General features: G+C 35.9%; 1 protein-coding gene across 5 annotated transcripts in view; it reads right to left on the bottom strand.

The window, feature by feature from the left end:
* NETO1 (neuropilin and tolloid like 1) overlaps positions 1-25,830 on the bottom strand; it is a 125,500-nt gene that overhangs the window by 4,534 nt on the left and 95,136 nt on the right. For 2 of the 5 annotated variants that reach the window (XM_044242816.1, XM_044242819.1), the window contains exons 8-11: positions 20,779-20,892; positions 12,090-12,648; positions 11,021-11,095; positions 6,796-10,303 (exon numbers count right to left, since the gene is read on the bottom strand). In XM_044242816.1, the coding sequence (XP_044098751.1) occupies positions 11,035-11,095; positions 12,090-12,648; positions 20,779-20,892 (734 nt within the window). In that variant the 3' untranslated portion in view covers positions 6,796-10,303; positions 11,021-11,034. Of the gene's footprint in view, positions 1-6,795; positions 10,304-11,020; positions 11,096-12,089; positions 12,649-20,778; positions 20,893-25,830 lie in introns of those variants that run through there. The other 3 variants (XR_006383876.1, XM_044242818.1, XM_044242817.1) reach the window with 3 other exon arrangements.

The raw sequence follows: 25,830 nt of genomic DNA, 5'->3' as shown, positions 1-25,830 counted from the left end.
CTTAGTTTATGTGACACAAAAGTGAGTCTTTTCGTCCATTTTGTGACTAAAACGGTTCTGTGCACCTAGTATGGATGCAGTGAATATTTACTGAGGAGCTGTGGTGTGTTTATTGAATGATTTCACAGAGCTGGTGATAACCACCAACACAAGCCAAAGGAGTACACAGCTTTGGCACTGAACTTCTTGAGTTCCAAAAGAGATTGTACAAAATTCCTTAAGAAAGCAAAAAGAGTCCGACTTAGAAAAATCACAAATCTCACAGAGAATCTGATTTTACCAATAATTCAAAGACTACAGGTACTTTTGAGTTAAATGTGATGTGTGAGGAAGTATGGTTATAAAAATTGAACTTACTAGGTCTTTATTAGTGTAGCAGGAGAACCCCAACACACTGTATGTATGGGAACTGTCTAAGGCACGCATGTAGGGCATCGCTTACACAAACATATTTTAGTTATGAGGCATTACTAAGATAGTGATATGCTGACTCCCAACAGATTTCAGCAGGTCTTGTGCCATACATAAATCCATAAATTCTAAATTCATTTACCATAAGCAACCTAGACAGACCAGATACATCATGCTAAAATTGTAGATAAAGATCCTCCATTATTTTTCTCCAGTATCTCCACGGGAATTCCGAAACATGCTTTTAAGGAGAATTCACTCTTATGTCTATCGTCTGATCCTTGTCTCTCCTGTCTCAGTACTCATCGAGGTTAGAAAGTAGATTTAAATCAGTAACTAATATTTTTCTTCCCACTCATTAAAATCAACAAGTGGAGAATCAGTGAGAAGCAATTTGATTCACAGTTCAAGACTATAGATTCCAGAGGTGCCCGGGTGGCCTGGTTAAGCATCTGCCTTTGGCTCAGGTCACGATCCCAAGGTCCTGGGATGGAGCGCAGCATTGGGCTCCTTGCTTGGCAGGGAGCCTGCTTCTCCCCTTCCCTCTGCTCCTCCTCGCTTGTGCGTGCTCTCTTAATTAAATAAATAAAATCTTAAAAAAAAAAAAAAAAGAACGATAGGTTCCATATCCATCCAGACTTTCAATGTTTAAATCCAGGCCTTACCATGTACTAGTGACATGATTTTGGAAACGATATTTAATATCTTTGGAACTCTTTTTTTCTCATTTGTAAAATAAAACTAACAATAATGACCTTGTAAGGTTGTTGTGAGAACTAACTGTGTGAACACCTGTAAAATACTCAGAACAGTATCTCACAGACACTGCAAACTCAGCAATGGTTACGTATTCTTAACACAGAGCTACTGTTTTGCTGGTTAAAGCTCTGTCGAGATAAAGTCTGTTCTTTCTGCGCTTTCAGAAATGGCTACATTTGCTAGATTTACTAGGACAACAGGGATAGATACATGTGAGTGTTCTGGGAAAAGTCTAAATTTAAGTAGTGTCAAGAATATTTCTTGTATGAAATGAGTTTATCATAACAAGCTATGGTTTCATCTGATTAAACCAGAAAAATGGATCTTTTCCTTCTGTATAATCACAAACTGCAGAAAATCACAATTTAAATAGACCACAGACTGAGTCAAAATTAGTCAGTTCACCTATCAGCCAGATGTCCATGTCTTCCTGTTCCCTTGAGATAAAAGTTTGATGGTGGTTGACTTAGAGGGATTAAAATTCTCACCACCAGGTGATTAGATCCAAAGGCATTCCCTGTGAAAAACTGAAGTTATAAAATTTTAACTTGCCAAGCTCTGTGGCTGATTAGTTCAAATTTAAGTTATTAGCCCCTAAGAAATGCTCTGAAACTTCTAATAGACAAGAGCAGGATCTCTAGGCTCTCCTGAAGGCATCAGCAGAACAAAACTGTCCAATCATTTTGACAAAAACTTTATTCCTGAAGAATAAAGTAAAATTTAAAGACTCACAAAAATTGATTATGGTGCACATAAATGAATTAAGAAATTGCCTGGAGCCTGCCTAGATCAGGAATATAAATTAGAAAGAGGATCCATGATGATTTTAATCTCAAAGTCCTATCACTACAAATGATATCTCTCCCCCCTCCCTTATAAGTACCAACAAGGCATGAAAAATACCCACCCCGTGAAAAAGAACACCTGTTCATTACCAACATACACATTATAGTCACATACATTTTAATAGTTCATGCTATAGAAGCAATATTTCAGAAATAATTTAGCTAGCATATGAAATTTAAGTAGGCAAAGTTTCATAAGGTAAGCAAAAGACTCTCAGGGAAAAATTTCAAAATGCTCTTGGATAAGAATGCCAGGTAAAACCCATCAGAATCCTCCAGCCAGTAAAAAACAGAAAACGTACCAGATACATCGAGAGGGTGTGTGTTGAAAGGAATCTGTTGCGAAGGTTGGAAGGCCAGGAAAACAAACAGAGAATAAGGATAATAAGGTATGTGAAGGCTGACCTGCCCTCGGGCTCAGGAAACAATGGGAACAGAATGAGGTTTTTCATAATCCAGAACCTAGAAGGTGTCCTGGAGGCAGGTCTCAGCGGTTTGAGGAGAGCAGGCCTGGTTCTGCAGATACCTTTGAGGGATGCTAGGAGGCATGGTCTCCAGGTGCCAAAAGAGGCTGAGGCTGCTGCTGAACCCAAGCGAGGATGCTTGGATGATGGTACAGGGACAGAAGCAAACAGCAAGTAAGTCTCTGAGATCCTCAGCTGACTCCATCTTCCTCTACTACCCTGTTAGGAGATCTGAGCAGGGACCAGCTGGCAAAGGAAATGACTGGCTTGCAGTTCCCAGGCCTGGTCATTCAGAGCCGTCAATTGAAGGTGAGATAGTTTATCTCACCAACAGACACAGTCCTTCAATAAATGATAAGCATTTACAAGAGACAAAAGGATAAGCGTCTGGTCAGAAAATACCTCCCTATTTTATAAGTCTCGATGTCAATGGGAGAAAAAACTTGGCTATAAGGGAGTAGAGAGTGTTTTCTCCCAACTACACTAACATTTTATAAAAGACTTTATCATCAATTAATGACAGAATCATTTTAAACACATAGACAGTCCTTTCAGAAAGTTGGGTGAATATATTATAGGAAAATGTGTTCATAGGATACATCTTAACAATGATGAGCCGCTTGGAAAAGCTGCATTTTAAAGAGTGATATTTTTGAAAAGACACTTCCATTTCTAAAGTTAGCATATGTGAGAAGTTAAAAATCATGAACCACCCAAGGTTCCTAAGTATACTGAATTGATATGTATCAATTGATCCATGAGTATTGCTACTTCAAGAAATTCTATTTAAATGTTATTCTAAGTTTTTGTGTTTCAAAACTTACCATTGCTGTTTGTTCGTTTGTATCCTGTGTGTGCTTGTTTGGAAACCACAACCTGCTGATTTTTTTTTTTTTAAGCTAGTATACCTATCATACCAGTTATAAAACAGTGCTTTTTCAGGCTTCCTTCAGAATCCAGCTTAGTTCTATAAGTTCTAGAAGGAAGGGCTAGATAAATATGGGCGGGTGTCAGGTCAGGACAGTGCTTCTGTGTCAAAGAAAGAAATTTAGTTACTTCTTAAATGTAATTTTTCTACTCATTTGCTCATTTAATAGACCCACATTGACTGTGCACTGTGAACAGAGGGTTCAAATAGCTTTTTTTTAAGAGCACATAAGTAGTATGAAGTGAACCTAAAGTTTGAGTTTGAATTTTTCCTGTTCAAAAAGGACATATTTTTAGTGCATTATACCACATTTTATATCATAATTGTGGCTTGGAGAGTGCAATCTTCTATGTAACTGTCTACATGCTCGCTTATCCACTATTTATATCATGCAAATGTCTATTGAGCAATTGGCTGGGATTGAAAACAGGATTTTCTTTCAAGTGTTGGTATTTCAGTGTATACTTATGTCTAGGGCTTTTGGGGTCCCTTCAGAACTCAATAAAATAACGTAACAAAGTGAACATCAGAGAAAACCCCATTCCAGTGAATAACAATCAATGGGTTCTGGGAGTCAGTCATTTCACTGTGAAGACAAGAAGGCTGGAATCATTCTTCATCACTGCTTGTTATAGATGATGTACTTGCTCCATGTCGGTAATAAATGAAGTTTACACATGACTTAGGGAAAACTACGTATTTATAATGTATTACAGGATATAAAAATATCCTCCAATGCATTATTTGACCCTTAAGTGCTACAGGGTAGAGAGAAGCTGCTATAATACATATTTTTACAGATGAGAAAGCACAAAACTATGGGGTTTCTATGAATATGAACTAGTGCCATGTTGACCATTAGAGAGCCATAAGCACATGGGTGAAGACTGTTGGCTGATTCTAGCATTAATCATTAGGGTTGGTGCCGGATTTATTATCATGGAATCTTGGAAAAGTTAATAGAAAACTCTCTTCAATTTCCTCATATGTACAACAGAAAAACAACAACCGTAACAACAAGTATTGTTATTAGTAGTGTTAGGACTGCCAACAGGACCAACAGAACACTTGATTTGAAACCCTCCATACGGTGTTTAGCACATAGGGCTCAATGGGTTGGTTAGTGAGTTAATCATAATCTTGAGAGTTAAAAAAATATGGCAGAAAATAAACACAAAATCAAAACAGATATTTCTGGATATCTAACAATCAGCTATTCTTTTTTAATGTTTTGCCTTTGTATTGCTTTAATTTCCTTTACTTATTCTAGTCTCATTCAATTGAGCAAACATACTGCTATCAGAGGATGTGACTTAAAGTATAATTCATAAACCATATATGCAAAGAAGCATTAAAATATTCTCCTTGTAATAAAATATGAACCTCTTTAGATGAAACTACGTGCACTCAGAAATCATGATGCAAATGCCAACCTACTCTGTCAACTATATTTACTATTTCTCCTTTTGTCTACTCCTACGCTCCAGCTAACTGAAATAAACATGTGGCCTCCCAACTACCCTGCTCCAATTTCTCTAGGTGAAAATACTTCCTTGGCCCATGATTTGATGGTCTCCAAATTTCAAGATCTGCTTAACAGGGCGGCTATTCATTAAGCCTTTCTCGATCCCCTTGAGAAGATGTTTGTATCCCATTTTTATGCTACCAACTTCTTTACTACGAGAAATCATCGGGGAGAGGTAGGTACCTGGGTGGCTCTGTCCCTTAGATGGCTGACTCTTGGTTTCCACTCAGGTCGTGAGCTCAGGGTCCTGAAATCCAGCCCCACGTTACTCAGCTCAGAATCTGCCTGGGATTCCTTCTCTCCCCTTCCCTCTGCCCCTCCCCCTGCTTGCTCATGTTCATGCTCTCTCTTTCTCCCTCTCTCAAGTAAATAAATAAAATCTTAGAAAAATCATCTGCGTTGCATTCTCTTGACAATTGAATATATTTTATCTTCCATTCAAGATTATGAAGGTGATAGCTAATTAGCTTTTTAAGGTGAAAAACTTGGCAAATAATTTTGGGTTTCATTTTTCTGATCTAGCTCCTCTAAACACGCTTCCTTCTATGAAACTCCATAATCATGTTCCCCAACAGACTGCTGCCTCTTTTTTTTTTTCATCCCCAAATCACTTAGGCAGAATCTCAGTATATAGACTGTACAGGATCAAAAGACTGGCTATGCTATTAAATTTAACTCATGAGAAAGTGACAAAAAAGTACAAATTTCATAATACGACATAATAGAAATGTTTTCTTTTTAAAAATTTAAACATTGTGTTTTCTGCTAGCTGTTACGTTTTGTGTCTACATCTGTGACTGTTTGGAGAACAAAAAAAAAATAACTTTTCAAATAATTGACCAATGTAAAATGGCATAGCTCAGACTTTGGAGAGGCGGTAGAAGTTAGGGACAAACCAGCATATATTGAATTGCATAATTACTAGGAATATAAAACAGTGGTTTAATTACATAATTGTACTCATGCAGGAATAAATGATTTTCTGAAAACCAACCCTAGACACTCATAAATGACATACGTCTGAAGCAGGTAGAGTTTATTATTCCTAACTCTTTGGAATTAAAGACATGTTAAGAGGTCATTTGCTTTTTAAATAATGCACAAGGAATTACAGAACCAGAGGCTACAATAAAAAATTGTATTGAGGTGTTAAGAATTGATAAAAAATTGATGAGGTGAGAAGAGCATCTGACATTGGTCACCCACATTGGTATTTCTATGACACTGTTGGATTTATTCGAGTGAGTCAAATAAAGTTAAGGTTAAGGAAATTTGCAGTATGATTTAAACAACTCATTAATAAAATGAATCAGGATAAATCTATGTTAACATAGGGCCTCAGATTTATGGAACAAGATTATTTATAAAAATACATCTCTGCTATTTTTACAATATAGTTTGCTTTGCTACTTTTTTCAACCTTTAAGAGAAGAATGGGAAATATTAATTAAATGGATAAGAGAATTATAATAAATTCAAGTCCAAGTTCTTCTATAGAAGAATAGATACTTCTATTCATCTATTTAACATTTTTTTGGCTGAGCTCTCTGTGCCATTGTGTGACAGATAGAAACAAACAAAAGGAAGAAAGAATCATAAGTAGACATGACATCAAAACTAGCTCAGTTCAGAGAAATTGGAAAAAACTGAAACTCACTCCTCAAATCATATACGTTCAGGATTCAGAGAATTTTACAGGTTTTATTTACCTAACCTCCCTCAAGAGCTGGAATCTGACAGGAATCATTTTCATCATTGAAATATACAAACTTCATAATAAGATAAAATTCTATTATGTATTCTACCACTAATACATAAATAAGTTATTTGCCTTTACTTTAATTAAGGTAACAGGAACCAGTATCATATTTTGCCATTTATTATGATATTCAGAGGTTGAGGAAAATCCATTCATGGGATTTTTTTTAAGCTACCAAATTTGAGGAAAAACCAAATTCCTAAGGGAAAAAACAAAGACGTTGATGCAACAGCTTATGTGAATAATCATTCAGTTTTTGTCAAAGACCTAACTTTATTAAACACTAGGAATAACAGTTTATAGAGTCAGACCGATTGAAATATTTTTAGTGGAAAAAAGTTATGCAAAACATAAAAGCCAACATTTCCACAAAGTGGATTGTTCTCCTTTAAAAGTCCAAAGACGCTCATTTCCAGTTACAGTTATAGCCACATTTAATTATCTGACCAAATGAAAGTGAATTATGGAAGATCAACATCACATATCTCTATTTTGCAATATGATTCATAGAAAGTGCATGTATATAAAATCAGGTACAAAAAATCGCATTTCCAAATCAGCACATCAATCTTGAATTAGGCAATCGAAATGCACTTGGACAAATGGAAGAGGCTGAAAGCAGGGTTTCACAGGTGTTGCATAGACTCATGATATGTCTTCCAGTTTTTGAAAGTGAATTCAAAAATAAAGAAATAAAAGGAAAACAACTATTTTCAAATTAACTAATGTGTGTAACTATGCTTTTAGAATATCTTGTGGAATTAATAAAGCACTTGTGTAAGTCATATTTGAATTCACTTTATCAAAAAATATCATTATTTATTAAAATAACTTGATTTGAAATATCTTGAAACATCTTGAATGTCTTAAAACACCTCATTCCTTAACCACAGTGTGTCTCCCTATTTGAATCTAAACCAAAGTTTGATATTTAGGTGTAAGATCTGGTGTGCCAGTCAATAGGAATTTATAATATATGGATATTTGTCAGTCCTGGCTTTTAAAGAGCCTCCTCCAAGGACTTCCCAGGCATCACGGACTCCCCTGTTTCCCAGATCTAGCATCTAGAGTTACATCAAGGGCCAAAAGGGAGCCCCAGGTCCCTGCATTCATGATTCATGTCATCACTACCTTCTCTTATGATTCATCAATGACCATTGTTAAGTTTCTTTTCTTTCTTTCTTTCTTTTTTTTTTTTTGTATGACCACTGAGAAGACCTAGTCTAGTCTTCACTTGAAATATTTTTGTTTTCCCATGGAGCTGTTGTGTACTAAATATGCATAAGACATCCATCTTTGTCATTTTACTTAGTGTGGTTGGATTTTTGGTTGTTGATGAGTGGATTTCTGGTGCAAATATCCTTTAAGCACTGAACCAGCAGATCAGGAGCCTTCTGCATATTTAGGGAGAACTGCCTGTGGACAGCTATAGGGCAAGTGAAAAGTCAAGTGGTTCACTTAATTTATTTTCCTTTTTTGCTGTATAAATAAGTCTTGACATGAATATTGTACTTTTCTGAGATTATTCATTCAAATTGTAAGTGGTCCTATGAAGATTTCTAAATAGGGAAAATAAAATATGGCTAACCACTTCAAAATTAATCTGTGGGTGCATTAAATTTGAATTAAAGGGCATAAGGGTTGGCATGCAACTAAATAAATCAGTCAAGTCAAATACTAAAGGCTAGATTGTGACATAAACTGTGTACAAAATAGGTAGCAAAACAAGAGAAATAATCTTTCTTTATCACATTCAATATATTTTCTATACATCAGTGTATCACATTCATGGAAGTGATTATTTATGTATATTGACATTTTTTTCAATACAGGTTGTTCAGAATTGCTATGATAATTCTTTAATGTTTCTATCATAAAATTTTATTTTCTTTCCCATTTATTTGTTTCTGTAGCATATATGAAATTGAATTCCTAATGGAGATGGGTGCAAGTAATTCATCTATAGGTTTGTAAAGCCTGCTTGAGTCACAAAGTTTTAACTGTGATAGACCAGACTACTTCACTATTTGAAGGACAGACTTCCATAGAATTCAGCAGTTTTGGAGATATTGGTAAGCGGATTTACAGTAATTCTGATTTTTAAAATTTTCTAGGAATACACATTGAATATTTAAAAAGTACCCATTTATTAAATCAAACTTTAGAGAGTGTGTATATGACTCAACAACAATTAAATATATTATATGATTTTGCTTTATTTATATTAAACACATCATGATTAGTAAGCTTTCGGGTATTATATGTCTGCCTGAGTAGGAGAACAACTCAGAATGGCATAATTTGGTTCGTAAAAGGGCCTGTGATTTTAAAGCATTTAAAAAGATTGTCCTATTCTAAAAGGAGAACATAGTCATAAAATTTGAGAGATCAAATTTAGAGAAGTAAGCCTCAATACTAAAAGACATCCTAGAGCCTAACAGGTAGAAAGAGTTGATATAAAGTGTGCACTTATGTAAGTCAATGTTTTATCACTCTAATAGAAGAAAACATTTTTCTTAACTCGTTAGGAAATTATTATACATTTTTATATATCTTTATATAAAAAGTTACAAGTAGCAAGCATATGACACAAAGAAATGGAAGCGTAACAGCAGTATCCGAGAATGCATGCTTTTTACAATGTGTCTAATAAAAAGGATATTTTTCCAACTCAAATATCCAGTACTGACATGCAGGGTATTTTCTCAAACTGTCAATTCAGTCATATTGCTAAGTGCTTAATCAAAAAACATTTCTACTGATGGGTCGGAATGGTAAATTACCTGATTTCAAAACCTCTTTCTGAAACTTAGTATCTTCCTTTGATATAAAACAAAAAGGAAATTGGGAAAGACTAAAAAAAAAAAAAAAGTCAGATGTTTCTTATTGCAATCTGGTATTTTTACTCATGACTCTTGGCTGCATTTAATCATAATACAATAATAGATGTTAATAGTCCATAAAACCTCTAGCTGGTGCTTCCACGGTCCATATTTTCACTTCTCAACTGTAGCATGTTCAAAATCCCTCAGGGACGCACTAGTCCCAAGCAGTCTATCTAATGAAAACAATGTACATGTAACACAAAGTTCATCCAGAATCGTGTTGTTCACATGTCACACCACGTACAATTATATAACAAGGACATAAAACAACATAGAAACAAGTGAAACTAACAGTAAAAAGAAAAATTGGGATAGTCTTAATCAGGAACTAATTTCTTCTTCAAGTTTCCAGTAAATCTCAAAATGTATTTAAAAACTAAGGAGCACTTGGTGACCAGCAACCAAATTATGAAATGAACATATCATTGTGCAGCGGGGATGTCTTGCCGAAGGAATAACAAATGTCTCAAATTCTTAAGTTTGGATAAAGGCAGTGGAATGAATTTAGAAATATGTCCACTTTTCACAATTCACTAGAGAATTTTCGTTTCACAGTCCCCATGTTTGTATAAATAGTTCTTCTCTGAAAATAAAACACAGTTAAAACATTTTCTCCCAGTGAAAAACGCATACAAATACACGAATTTATCAAGGTAATATAGAGCATGGAAATGCATTCACCTAATTCAAGAATAGTTGATAGGCTTGAAGTGTTTTGAAGACTTAGCTGTCAAGCAAATTTAATTGGAGACAAATTAGTCTAATAGAGATATAGATTATCAAGTGCTAAAAGTAAAGCTCTTATGGTATTTGATCACAAAATAGATGTACACATAGACAGCTAGTATTTATGGAACATTTACACTGTTAAGCATTCAAATCTGATTTCATAGAATCTGGCATAACATGCTGCACTTAACTTTGATGAAATAAGCTACATATTCATGCAAAAATAAAGAATACACACGCCGTATAAATACCACCAAACAGTGTATGAATCTGAGTAGAATATTGCCAAATTAAATAAGAAAATTAACAACTGCATGTGTCGACTTCAGTTATATTGAGACAATATTCCATTGTTTTTGTTATGAAAAACTTGCATTTCTTCTGATATTTTTGAAAATTTACTATTTTTTTATTTTAACCTTAAAATATGTAAAATTTAACTTGCTAATTTCACATCCTTTTTGAAATAACATTCTAGTACAATGCCTGATGATAAGAATATGAACATTTATTTTAAAGATATGTATGCTAAAAGCCATCACTCCATCAGCACTGAATCCAGCATATTTCTGATTATGAAGTATTATGAAACACTTATCTCAAGAGATAATAAAAAAGAGCACATTCCCTAAAAAAAAATCTACAAGACAATTGCAACAAAACAAAACAAAACAATACAACAAGGTGGGAGAAGGAACCAAGGGCATTCGCTTACCTTGAATTTTCTTTTTAGACCCTAGTTGTGTTGTATTCAGATTCATGTTTGCTTAGAGACCCAATGAGGCAGAACCTGGAATGTTATGGCTATTTCATTCAACAAAGTAATACTTGCACAAAAAATAAATATGCATATAAATATTTACTTAAAAGCATTCCTAAAAATTCATAAAACTATGGAAATAGATTTTTTTCCATCAGCATGCAAAAATATTAAATCAACTGAAAATATTTTAGGTTTTGAGGATGCATGATGAATTGAGAAAGTATGTCCATTTATAAAACAAACTGAATGCTAGTAAACATGCAAAACAGGACATATGTATTTCGGGTTTTGGGGGTTTAAAATAGATATATTTTCCCTTAATTAAATTTTCTATCCCCAAAATTTTTACCAATTTTAGGGCTAATAATATGAGACTGATAGTATTATCTTTATGTTGAAGATGAATCAAATGTTTCTACTATTTTTTCTACATTTAAATATAAATGTTTAGTATTTTAGCATACCATACTATTATATGCAATTTGTCATGTAAGTATCATGTGATATGGGAAAAAAGGGTTTCGGCATTTTCATTTTCATACAAAAAATATAATACATCATATTGCAAAATATGTTATTTTTACATTAAAATTATTCAGTAAGATGGGCTACCCATCTTGGTAAGGCAGTTATTTCCAAATAGCATTTCATATCTGAAAATATATTAAGTATTGATGAAAGCAAAATTCAGGAATATGTGGCAGCAAATTAGCAATACAAATTTATAATATAAATTAAAACCATAATTTTTGTAGAAATAAATATTATATATGTGTAGAAATAAATGACATATCTTTGGTCTGTGTGTGCTCACACACAAACACCTATGTATATAAATAGGACTTAGGAAGGGTCTGGATAGCATTGAAAAGGAAGAGGGAGAGGAAAAAATTGAGACACTATGGTTTAAATTGTTAATAAAAATAGAAACTGAAATAAGAAGATCAACTAGAACACAATATTCTGGAGGCATTTCAGTCCTCAGGTTCTAGGTGTCATCAAAAAATCTATTGATACTGACCGCTGGACGGCTTTGTCATGGCGGGACAGCCTGTGACTCGTCGTTGGCACCTCCTCGATCTCGTCGATGTCACAGGCATCTGCAGCATCTTGCGAGTAGTTGTGTTTCATGACGAGGATGTTTCTTCTGCTCATGGGTGGGATGAGAGGCTTGATGGGCTGTGGGGGCATCTCTGTCAAGACAGAAGCATCTCTTGTGCTGAGGTTACTGCGGCTGCCTTTCGTACTGGACACTTGTGACCCACAGTGATGGTCGTGAACGCATTTGGAAGAGGATCTCCGCAGTTTATGGTAGTTTTCAAAGTCATCTGCCACATCTGCAAAGTCAGCTGTAGCCGCTGTCCCTCTTAGAGTACATAACTCATAATGAGGAGGTTCAAACACCTCCTGGAAAACTGTCTGGTCAAAGTCTGATTTCCTTTGGACATATTTTTTACGAGGCTGTTTGATCTGCACAATGACAGAAATGATAATAAGGATGATCACAATGCAGGAAGTCACGCCAATGACAGTCCCGCTGGTGTTGGTGAGCTGGTCCAACAGGCTGGTTTTCCTCTTCTCTACAGGTTGGGGAGAGTGAAAACAACAAACAAAACAAGAAACAATCCACCATGCATTAATATGATAGTCAGAGCACATGAAAAGGTGTACACTGAGCCGAGAATTTGTACAGGCTTAACGTAAATGAACAAATCTTTAAAAATAAACAAGAAGCTTCCCTTTTCACAAAGGCCCTATCTTCTAAACTTAGAGAGAGACCTCCCATTGCCCAGCAACCTTACTTTCAACATACGTTTGAAAAAGTTCTTACAAGGTCTTTAGCAAGACATTTGGAAATAAATTAGTAATGTTAAAAGCAGTAAATTATTTTTCTCTTCATAGGTATAAGAAAACACCCAAACTCAACTAGTGGGAACATGACTCTACCTATATTGTTTTGAATTTATTCCTGACTTAAATAACTGAACTCACAATAACACCAATATTCTAATACCAAAAGGTAATTAAATTTCTTGACAGACACTTCTGGAATGGTAGCATGACTCCATCTGTGGGCCTTTTCCCCAATGAAATAACCACAACTGGTAAAAATAATTAAAAACAAACAAAAATATGTATCTATATTTATACTTATATATCTATATCTTTACCTATATCTATCTATCTATCTATCTATCTATCTATCATCATTTCTGGATATTGTCATAATGGAAACAGCAAATGGAAGTACATTTATTCAGGGAAATTTACTAAATTTCTTTAAGAACAGTGAGAATCTGTCCTTTAAACCCATTCCCTACTCCCACCCCAATTTGCCATGATGGAAGCTTACTTAGGGAGGTTTCAGACAATAGCATAGGACTTCCTCTCCCTAATGCTCCCCACCTAGAGCTACAGTACCTCCCCAAATGGAGCAAAGCACAAGCATCTCTCACCACCCCCCAAATCCATAGTGTGGGTACGTACTGTATTCTAGGCAAAAGATCCTTAGTTATCAAGGGTTCCATTCTTCCTCCCAGCCCCCATTGGTAGGATGGAAACCCTACACCAGGTGCAGAAGGCTGAGAATATGTGTCTCCCATCACCCTTGCCCAAGCTCACTCATAGAGTTGAACTGCCTGGAGAGGTAAGCTCAGAAGACAAGAGGTTACCACCCTCACCCAGTACCCTACTCATAAAGCAGGTGTTACTCCAAAAGAAGTTGGTCACTATCCCTGCCTCCTTTCAGCACCCAGAGCAGTAATGCAGACACTTTGCCAAGGAAGGGAGGCAGGCCACAAGAACAGAGAACACTATAGCTTTCCCCAAAGAAAGTTACATTTTTTGAAACAGTATGGAAAAGTTCAAACCTAAGGATATCTTAAAACAACAGACATTTTCTGGAAAGCGATTTAAGAAGAGACTGTCAAGGGGCGCCTGGGTGGCTCAGTGGGTGAAGCCGCTGCCTTCGGCTCAGGTCACGATCTCAGGGTCCTGGGATCGAGTCCCGCATCGGGCTCTCTGCTCAGCAGGGAGCCTGCTTCCCTCTCTCTCTCTGCCTGCCTCTCTGCCTACTTGTGATTTCTCTCTGTCAAATAAATAAATAAAATCTTTAAAAAACAACAACAACAACAACAAAACATTAAAAAAAAAAAGAAGAGACTGTCAAGCTCCACAGTAGCAATGAGCCAGACACTAGGACAGGTAGAAATTTAACATAAAATACCAGGAAAATAACAGGTAAAGAAAACCCTCCTAGTTTAGAACAAATCACAAAGCCTAGACTCAAAGACTAACCCTGAAAGACTCAAAGACTAACTAAAGGAACTGAATTTAATTGGAACAATTTACACTCCTGGGAACTGTCCAAAATGATCTAACAATCATTTGGCAATTAATAGAGAATAATAGCTGGGTGTGATAAGAAAAGACAGACAGATAAACAGGATAGGAAAAAGATGGTCAGAGAGTGTCTTACTAAACCATGGCCATCTGAGGCTATAGTATGCTTGCCCACAGCATGGTCTCCATGCAACATCATCAGTGACAGACATCACTGAAACAGGCCAGCCAACTCTACACTATCAAACACACACACACACACACACCCCAAAACAAAACAACAACAACAACAACAACCAAAAAAAAAAAAAAAAAAAAAGATAGCAGCAACAAGCCCTGGGGAGAGAGGAATTAGTATCCAGAATTGCTACAATACATTATCTAACATGAAGTTTCCAATAAAATATCCCAAGGCATGTAAACAAATGGGATAATGCAATACATACACAAGGGGAAAAAAGCCTAGGGGAGGGCCAGATATCAGACTTAACAGACAATGATTTGTTACAAATATGTTCAAGGAACTAAAGGAAACAATGGCTAAGGAAGTAAAGAAAAATAGGAGGATAAGGTCTTATCACATGCAGAATAGCAACAGAGAAACAAAAATTACAAAAAAGAAAAAAGTGAAAAATCTAGAGTTGAATGGCACAGTTGCTGAAATAAAGACTTGATTTGAGTGACTCAGCAGTACATTTCAGCTGAAAGAGGAAAGTAACAGCAAACTTGAGGAGAGATGAAGGAAAATTATGCAATCTGAAGAAGACTAAGTTCAAAAGACGCAGAAAAATGAACAGAAATGAGACAAACCGTCAACGGCACCAACCTAATGGATGAGAGTATAAGAAGGAGAGAAAGGAACAGAAAAACATTCAAATAAATAAATAAAAGGTGAAAACTTCCCAAATTTGGTGAGCAAATTCCATCCAAGAATTTCAACAAATTCTGAGTAAGATAGATGAACTGATACCCACACTCTGACCTATAAGATAAAAAGTGTTGCAAGAGAAAATCTTGAAAGCAGCAAGGAAAAAATAACTCCTCACATAGAAAGGAACCCCAATCAGATTAATAGCTGATTTATCATCAGAGATTTTGAAGGCCAGAAGACAGAGGCATGACACATTCAAAATGCTGCAGGCCAAAAAACCAAAACAAAAACCATTGATCAAAAAATCTAATATCCAGCATACTAACTTTCAAAAATGGGGATAAAATACACATTTCCAGGTAAACAAAACTAAAGATAATTTAATGCTGAAAAAATACCTTAAAAGAAATATTAAAAGAAATTATTGGGATTGAAAGTGACTTCAGACCCTAATTCAAACCCAAATTAAAAAATAGAGAGCAAATTAAAGAGGCAAATAAATATTGCCAATAAAGGCCATTATATGCATAATTACAAAGAACTATATAGTTGCATGTATCTTTGGCATTCTTCCCTTAACTTCTTAAAACAGTAATGTCATACATATAAAATTGTAATGTTGGGCCTATAACTTAGAGAAATAGTAAATATTTGGTATTAACAATACAAGTGATGTAGGTAGGAGCAAAACTGTCCTGGAATAAGAAGTGACATCAGATGGGAATGTGAATCTACAAAAACAAAGAAGAGAATCATAAATGGTAAAGAAGAAGTGTCATGTAATGAACTGCATGAATATGTTCTTGCTCTAAAATTATGTAAAGTAATAATACAGCAATGTATTCTTTGATTTGAAAATACATAAAAATAATATGGACAAAAGTAACAGGTAAATAGAAAGGGAACAGAGCTGTATTGAAATAATGTTCTTAAATTAGTATAAATCTGAAATACATTCTGAGAAGTTAGGCTTTGTGTTGTAAGATCTAAAATAATCACTAAGAAAATAACTCAAAAAAATACATTAAATACATTAAAAGTCAGGAATTAAAATGTTACACTAGAATGTATTCACTTATAGCAAAAGAGACCACTAAAAGAAGAGGAACAAAAATACGTGGGACATAGAGGGGAAAAGAAGTAAAGTAGCATCAATAGCAGCACTAAATATGAGTGGATTAAACAATCCAATCAAAAGGCAAATATTTTCAGACTGGATCAAAAAATAAGACCCAACTGTATACTGTCTACAGAAAACATACTCTGTATTCAAAGATACAGATGGACTGAAAACAAAAGGATGGAAAAAGATTGAGTATACAAACTGCATTTAGAAGAAAACTGGAGTGGATGTGCTAACATTAGACAAAATAAAACAAAAAGTGATTGGTTTTTAATGATCAATAAGAGGGCCAAGCCATCAAAAAAAATACAACAATTTTAAACATATATGGATATAACAACTAGCTCAAAAATATATAAAATGAAAATTTACAGAAGTGAAGAAAGCAGAAATTCAACCATAATAGTTGGAGAACTGAGCAGGTACTTTCAAAAATAGGTAAAATATAAAGTATCATGTCATCTGCAAAGAGAGAGAGTTTGACTTCTTCATTGCCAACTTGAATACTTTTTATTTCTTTTTGTTGTCTGATTGCTGTTGCTAGGAATTCCCCTACTATGTTGAACAAGAGTGATGAGAGTAGACATTCTTCTCGTGTTCCTGATCTCAAAGGGAAGGCTGTCAGTTTTTCCCCATTGAGGATGATATTTGCTGTGGGTTTTTTCATAGATAGATTCTATGAAGTTGAGGAATGTTCCCTCTATCCCTATACTTTGAAGGGTTTTAATCAGGGAACAGATTCTGTATCTTGTCAAATGCTTTTTCTGCATTGATTGAGAGGACCATGTGATTCTCCTCTCTTCTCTTACTGATTTGTTCTATCACATTGATTGATTTGCGAATGTTGAACCACCCTTGCATCCCATGGATGAATCCCACCTGGTCATGGTGGATAATCTTTTTAAAGTACTGTTGGATCCAAAGATAAACTGAAAATGGATAAAAGACCTGAATGTGAGGCAGGAATCTATCAAAATCTTAGAGGAGAACAAGGCAGTAATCTCTTTGACATTGGTTACAGCAACTTCTTTCAAGATATGTCTCCAAAGGCAAAGGAAACAAAAGCAAAAATGAACTTTTGAGACTTCATCAAGATCAAAAGGCTTCTGCACAGCAAAGGAAACTGTCAACAGAACAAAGAGGCAACCCACAGAATGGGAGAAGAGATTCGCAAATGGCACTACAGACAAAGGACTGATATTCAAGATCTATAAAGAACTCCTCAAACTCAACATACACAAAACAGATAATCACATCAGAAAATGGGCAGAGACATGAACAGACACTTCTCCAAAGAAGACATACAAATGGCTAACAGACACATGATAAAATGTCCATATGATAATTGACTCTCTCTGCTTGACTTATTTCACTCAGCATAATCTTTTCCAGTCCCATCCATGTTGCTAGATACTGTTGTGCTGAAAATAAATAAATGAAAAAAAAGTCAACAACTGACAGGTTCTGAATTAAAAAAAAAAAAAAAAAAAAGTCCATCATCATTAGCCATCAGGGAAATTCAAATCAAAACCACATTGAGATACCAGCTTACACCAGTTAGAATGGCCCAAATCAACAAGACAGTAAATAACAAGTATTGGAGAGGATGTGGAGAAAGCAGAAACCTCTTGCACTGCTGGTGGGAATGCAAGTTAGTGCAGCCACTTTGGAAAACAGTGTGGAGATTCCTTAAGAAATTTAAAATAGAGATTCCCTATGACCCTGCAATTGCACTACTGGATATTTATTCCAAAGATCCAGATGTGAAAGAAGGGCCATCTGTGCCCCAATATTCATAGCATCAATGGGAACAGCTGCCAAACTTTGGAAAGAGCCAAGATGACCTTCAATGGATGAATGGATAAAGAAGATGTGGTCCATATATACTATGGAATATTATGTCTCCATCAGAAAGAATAAATACCCAACTTTTATATCAACATGGATGGGACTGGAAAAGGTTATGCTGAGTTAAATAAGTCAAGCAGAGAGAGTCAATTATTATATGGTTTCACTTACTTGTAGAGCATAAAGAATAACATGGAGGACATTAGGAGAAGGAAAGGAAAGGTGAACTGGGGGAAACTGGAGGGGGAGATGAAGCATGAGATACTGTGGACTCTGAGAAACAAACTGAGGGTTCTGGAGGGGTGGGTAGTGGGGGGGTTGGGTGAGCTTGGTGGTGGGTTTAAGGTGGGTACATATTACATGTAACACTGGATATGGTGCATAAACAATGAATGTTGGAACACTGAAAAGAAATAAAATGAAATGGAAAAATAAGTAAATACCGGGATCAGTCTATACCTAAACTGGACCCACTGACAGAGTCTTCAGTTACATACCAAATATATAATTGACCTTTAACAATGCAGGGGTTAGGGACACAATCCATGTGTTTTTAAAAATCCATGTACAACTTTGACTCCCCCAAAAGCTAACTACTAACAGCCTTCTGTTGACTGGAAACCTTATGATAATGTAAACAGTTGATTAACACTTAATTTGGTGGTGGGTATTAAGGAGGGCACATATTCCATAGAGCATTGAGTGTCATGCATAAGCAATGATTTTGGAACACTAAAAAAAAAAAAAAAATAAAACTTAAAATAAAACAAAACAAAAATAAAGTTCAAATGTAAAAAAAAATAGATAAAATATGGTAGAAAATGAAAACAGAAACAGAAAACTTGAACAATGGTGTAAACATACATCACTAGAGCAAGCCACCTAATAATGGCAACATGCATTCTTTTCAAGGGCACATGGGACATTTTTTAGGATACACCCTATGTTAGTCTGTGGTACTAACTCCAGTAAACTACAGGTAGGCCTCATTTCTTCACACGTCACCTTGTTGCACTTCACAGATACTGTTTTTCAACAACTGAAGGTTTGTAGCAATTCTGTATTGAGGAAGTCTATCAACACCCTTTCCCCAATAACATTTGCTCACTTTGTTTTGCTGTGTCACATTTTGATAATTCTTGCAATATTGCAAACATTTTCGTTATTACTATATTTATTACGGTGACCTGTGACCACAGATTTTGACTTGCTGAAAGGTTTTGTGATGGCTAGCAGTTTTCAGCAGTAAGTACTTTTTAATTAAGCTGCATAATGCATTGCCTCTATACACATACTGCTATCAAATCCTTAATAGACTGCGGTGTAGTGTAAACAAATTTCATATCTGCTAGGAAACCAAAAAATTCATTTGATTCGCTTTATTGCTACATTAGCTTTATTGTGGTGGTCTAGAATGGGACCCGCAATATCTCTGAGGGTAGCCTGTCACAAAGATAGAAATGGTAAAGGTGTGTTCCCTGCAAGAGAATGAAGTAGAAATCAAAATAGTGGTCTTGCCATCTGGAGAAGATAAACATGGAAGCTTGTAAAACCTATCCATTCACATTCTCTTCACTACTCTCTCATGTCAAATGGTCCTACATGTGTGGGAACAAATCCCATTGGGCAAATAAAGCTTATGACTACCAATCATTAATGACACTGATTTAAGATTCTACTACACAGATAACTCACTCTCCCATCATTTAGAAGTGGTTCCTTGAATAATCACCTACTTCCACCATCAAAATAATCAAGGCTGCATATGCCTTTCTCCTTGACCATGAACCATGCCTACTATGGTGATGTCTCTTGGCTTCCATCCACAGAAGACATTTTAGTAGACAATACTGGACTTGAAGCATGAAAAGGTTGATTGCCTGTTATTTCCCTTTAAAAATCAGTTAATATTGAACCTGAATAAAAGAATATGCCTGGCATTTTTAAACTTAACTAAAACATGCAACATTCATAGCCAACCCATGGATTGTTATCTCCATAAACAAACCTTTGTGTTCAAGCTAGAAAAGGGAGCAGGGATATTGGGAGCTATTTTCATTGGAAAGGAAGAAAAGCATTTTGGTAGCAAAACTGAAGTCAAGTTAAGTGGCAGGAAGTACCTGAAAGCACAAATGTTCCTTCGGTGCACCTTCCCCCTAGAGTACGTGCACACAGTCCAGGGAACACAGACTGGTAAGTGGTGCAGGCACAAAGGAAAGGCACCAGGTCTGACAGGGAAAACATGCTGTACTAAAAGCTGCCTTTCCTCTCCAGGGCTCTGCAGGTGCTAACAAGGTGTCTTTAATGAGCATTCAAATGTTAAAGATTCTCTACTATACATTAATGAATAAGGAAACTTCTGGCAAAAGCAAAGAAAGACGTTTACACATGAATTACAAAATATACAGGAGGCTCCACAAAGCCCATATGCATATCAATTTTCAAGTCGCTCTGATACATTTCCACATCCTAATAGAGGCTTCCCACTCTACGGGCAGAGGACTTCTGCAGATTTTTGATCATTACCTTTACAGTGATTCTCGTCCCAAGGATACACACAGTTCTGGAGTCCATTGCAGACCAGTGTATTGTTAATACACATGTTACTGTGGCAGAAGAATGTATTGCCTTCACAGGGAGCTAAAGATAAGAGTAGGAAAGGAAAATGAAGAAAAAAGTTAGACCTGATACTCAGTAGTAAATCACTCATATTGCAAATCTAAAAACAAAAAGAGTAGAATGATAATTTTCCGTCAAATTGAGATAAATCACCCGACATTCTGTTCTCAGAAGTGCTGCCATTGTGGTAATTATTCCTTGTGTTGCTAACAGGGCTGGCACTTCTCTAGATGTGCGTAGTTTATAAAACTGGCACAGGGGGTTTCCATCATAAAAATGAAGTACATTATCTATATGGGTCTTTTTTTCTTTGACATGGCGCATTCATTTAACAAAAATAAAGTGCCTGCTACATGGATAATGCTATGCTTTACACTGAAATTCTGTCTGTACAAATGTTGCATTGTGCAAAAAGTCTTCATTCAATTTACATTGAAATAATTGCATAAAGCACAGACTTGCAAAATACTAATGAAGAAAGTATGTATCAAACATTCTTATACCATCACTGAAGCACATGAACAAAACAAAGAATACCACAGAAATTCAGAACAAGGAAAATTAACCCTGAACAACATAAGAAAAACTGTATTGTTCTCATCAACGTTTAACATATGCATGGTGATGAAATTAGCCTACTTTGCATGTATTTCATGCGTCCTAGTAACTCTAGGTATAGTGATCCATGATCTCAGGTTACAGTGTATACTCAGGGTGCTGGGAGGTAAAATAAGAACACAGAAAAGGTATCCAATACATAGATACGAGAAATAGTGAGGAGCTTAACGCAGCAAAGTATAACATTAGATATGACTTCAATATTAGGAAATACATTTATTTATCAAAGTAATAGGATGTTTACAATAATCAGTCGCTGGAATAACAGTGAATTCGGGATGGTAGTTTACAGATCATGCTTTACAGCTAACTTTTGTTTTTACCTTCACAGTGGTCCCACCTATCTTATAAAATGTGACTTTAGTGTTTCACTTTTTTCTCAATAATAGTTCTAAATCCCTTTTAAGGATAGATTCTAGAAAAACATATTTGATATAAAACACATCATTTACAGTGGCTAATTGATGGGTAAAGATTTATTAATGATCAGTACTACTTAAATGCCAGTCTGTGGTAATGACTTTTTCACCTTCAAGACTATATATATCATGGGTATTTTGGAAAGTTAAATGTATTTGTTATACTAACCAAAAAGGTCAGGCAAATAATTTGCATATTGCAACTTAGTGTATTTTAACACATCTAGAGAAATCCTAACAATAGTAATAACAAAAAACAAAACAAAACAAAAACACTCAAATCTTGAAAATAAAAAAGATACGACAAAGATACAGCTAACTCAAGCAAAGTGATTCCTTCTGGATCTCCACAACCCTGCCTCCACACTCTTCCTTCGCCCTTCCCAGAAGGACAGTTCCTTCTTTCTTCCCTTGGCTTGGTTTGACTTTAGGTCACCGGCTAAAGATTTAAAAATGTGTGGTAGTTATTGAAACAAACAAACAAACAAACAAACAAACAAAAAACAAGCATATTGTAGAGTAGAAAATATACAGTAGTCATTTTGTAAAGAAAGTATCATGCTAAACATGGGCTGGTGACTTGTTAAGCATCATATAAGCCTTTTATAATGTAAAATTTAATGATCTGATATATGATTGCAAAAATCTGCTCTTTAGTAAGGAATGAAATTTAAATTTCTGTATTCAGAAATGGCTTTCGCACAACTGATACGGTCTGTTAAGCAGATAATGAATGCTGTCAAAATGTGTACATAGAACAAGAAGTTTTCTGCAAATGGAGTAGCTGTAAAATGCCTTGGTAAAAAAAAAAAAATAGATAAATATGCCCTAATAGAGCGGGGTGGTTCTGGAAGTACAGTTATCCATCAAGTAAAAAAAAAAAAAAATACCTTTAAGAGGGCATACATTTTATTGCCCTTCCAGAATAAGTTGGAAAAATTGCTACAATTACTATTAAGTAGAATGGGTTAGTTTTTAAAATTTTAAGTATGTAAATAAAAATGACATTGGATTCTGTAATTGAACACAATACAAGAGAATATTGGTAAGAGCCCTGAAACTTAAATTATGAATTCTCCAAATGGGATTTTGTTTCTAGTTCTGCTGGTTTGTAAGTTGTGAACGTCTCTTATAAACCAATGTGCCAGTATTAGCGATGGTTAAATATTGGTGGTTTGACTGGTAACGTAACAGGTAATCAGGACTGTCAAGAAATCACATTCCTGACGCACTTCCTCACATCAAGTGATTAGGGAAATGTGCCAGTTAATCATCTCGTTCTTTCCAATTATTATTATTCTAGGTACCATTCCATCTTCTTCTTACTTTTGCCAGAATTTATAGAATTGCTATGAAAATGACAAACACAAATAAAGAGCAAATCTTGCAGTGGGTAAGAAACAAATGTATAACAACTTACATTGGGTTCTGAGTGTTCTTGTATGTCTGACTATTTCTCTCACATAAATGCACATAGGCAATGGTTCATTAAAGATCTTATTTCTACCTCCCGCTGGTAAGACAAAGCAAGCTATGTTCTTATTGTGCTTTCGAGGATGTCTGGACACATTCTACACACTGGCATTATTTCCCATGACCCACCACACATTCCCGATATCTGTGGCTCAGAGACCAAATATGTTCCTTCCCTCTTTCTGTCCTGCAATATCCATTCTCCACTCTGCTATCCAAATCGTATCAGCACTGTATTCTCTGTGCAGTTTTGAAATATTATTCCAAGCTACCAAGAAAATTATCTTTTTCTTAAATCCTATTATACTTAAAATTTTCAAAAGAGCTTAGCACGTAGCATATGCTTATCATCTTTCCCCACATGTTCCTTGAGACTAAGGGCATGCCTCTTAAATATGTTCATTTTTAATCTCTCGTATGGTTTAACATTTCTAGGCTTATAGTAAATATTCAACAGATACTTTTAATTGATTACTGTTCCTGAGCAGAAGGTTAACTCTGGAGGTGCCTGGCTGGTTCAATTGGCTAAGCATTCGACTTTTGATTTGGGCTCAGGTCATGGTCTCAGGGTCTTGGGATCAAGCCCCGTGTCAGGCTCCACGCTCTGCATGGAGACCGCTTGTCCCTTTCCCTCTGCTCTCCCCCTGCTCTCTCTATCTCTCAAATAAATAAATAAAATAAAATAAAAAGAAAGAAAGAAAGAAAAAACAGATTAACTCTGGCCAGGGTGCCCACCTGAGTGTCCCAGAAAGCAGAGACTCTAACCGGTGTGTTTATTAGTGGAGAGCTAGCCTTCAGGTATAATCCAATTTGTGATATTCTCAGAAACTACACCTCAGATTATTTCCTTGGCTCTTACTATGGCAGAGAAAGACACATTCTACCGGTTTGTGAAGGGCTTGTTCTATTTAGAAATTCAGTACGCATTGTCATAAGCTCTTGCCTCTTAAAAACCAGCCACCTTATTTCCTAAAACCATCTGTAACAAACTGAAGGATGAGATTTACTCACAATAACATGGCCACCGAGGAAGCAATACTCAGTACAGACTACCTCACATGCCTGGTTCCCAACATCAAGAATCTACTTATTTCTGGAAGGAGGTTTTCTGTTGCTATCAGGATAGCAAATGTAGGGGTGCCTGGGTGGCTCAGTGGGTTGAAGCCTTCTGCCTTCAGCTCAGGTCACGATCCCAGGGTCCTGGGATCGAGCCCCACATTGGGCTCTCTGCTCAGCAGGGAGCCTGCTTCCCCCCTCTCTCTCTGCCTGCCTCTCTCTGCCTTCTTGTAAACTCTGTCAAATATATAGATAAAATCTTTAAAAAAAAAAAAAAAAGAGGAATATGGACTCTGAAAAACAATCTGAGGGGTTTGAAGTGGCGGAGGGGTGGGAGGTTGGAGTACCAGGTGGTGGGTATTATAGAGGGCACGGCTTGCATGGAGCACTGGGTGTGGTGAAAAAATAATGAATACTGTTTTTCTGAAAATAAATAAATTGAAAAAAAAAGAATAACACATGTAGCTTCATATTGGCTTTTAAAAAACTATATAGAAAAAAATATTTCCATGGCTTTTGTTGTTGAACTTTTTTTTTTTTTTTTTTTTAAGAGAGGGAGGGAGGGAGAGAGAGGGAAAGAGAGAGAGAGAATCGAGAGAATCTTAAGCACACTCCCCACTGAGTGCAGAGCCTGATGCAGGACTTGATCTCACAACCTTGAGATCTTGACCTGAGCCGAAATCAAGAGTCAAATGTTTAACTGGCTGAGCCACCCAGGGGCCCCATTTCTGAACTATTTTAAAGTGTATTGAAAAATAAGCACAGCTCTGCAACCTTGCTTCGTGGAAGGATTTACTGAACATCCCCATTTTATTATTTAGACACAATACTAGGTATTTCTTTTTTAAGAGAAGGACAGAAACTGAACGTTGTGAACTACTCTAGTCAGTCAAAAGAACATCGTGCGCACAACTGCAGCATTGCTCTTGATACAAATCCTGCAGGTAACATAGAAATTGTATATTCTAACCCCACTAAATGGGTCTTACCTCACCGTTCCCTCCTCCCTCCTGCACCAAAATATATCCTTCTGTGTGAAGTGTTATTACTATTATTATTATTATTATTTGGCTATAACAGACTGTACATTAGAACGAAGCTTAGCCTGTGTTTCTCCAGACACTTCAATCCAGGACAGCAGAGTCCTGATGGCTCTATTGTGGGCAGAGCTGGGTCTCAGCTTCGAGGAGTGGTAATCCCAAAGGATAGAATGGCTCCTTCCATGAACACTTACTAGTTATCTCATCTGTAAAATGGGAATAAGGATCATACTTACCTAAGTGATTTCATAATGCCGAGAACTGTGGATGCAAGCGTTATAGCTGTGACCATAAGCTGTTCCAGAATGCAAGCATTGCACAGGGACTGGGGATCCAAACTGCTTGAGACTGAA

The sequence above is a fragment of the Neovison vison genome, chromosome 3 (assembly GCF_020171115.1).
Source record: "Neovison vison isolate M4711 chromosome 3, ASM_NN_V1, whole genome shotgun sequence".
NCBI lineage: Eukaryota > Metazoa > Chordata > Mammalia > Carnivora > Mustelidae > Neogale > Neogale vison.
Note: the sequence above shows the minus strand (reverse complement) of the source record. Positions and strands in the feature narration are given on the sequence as shown.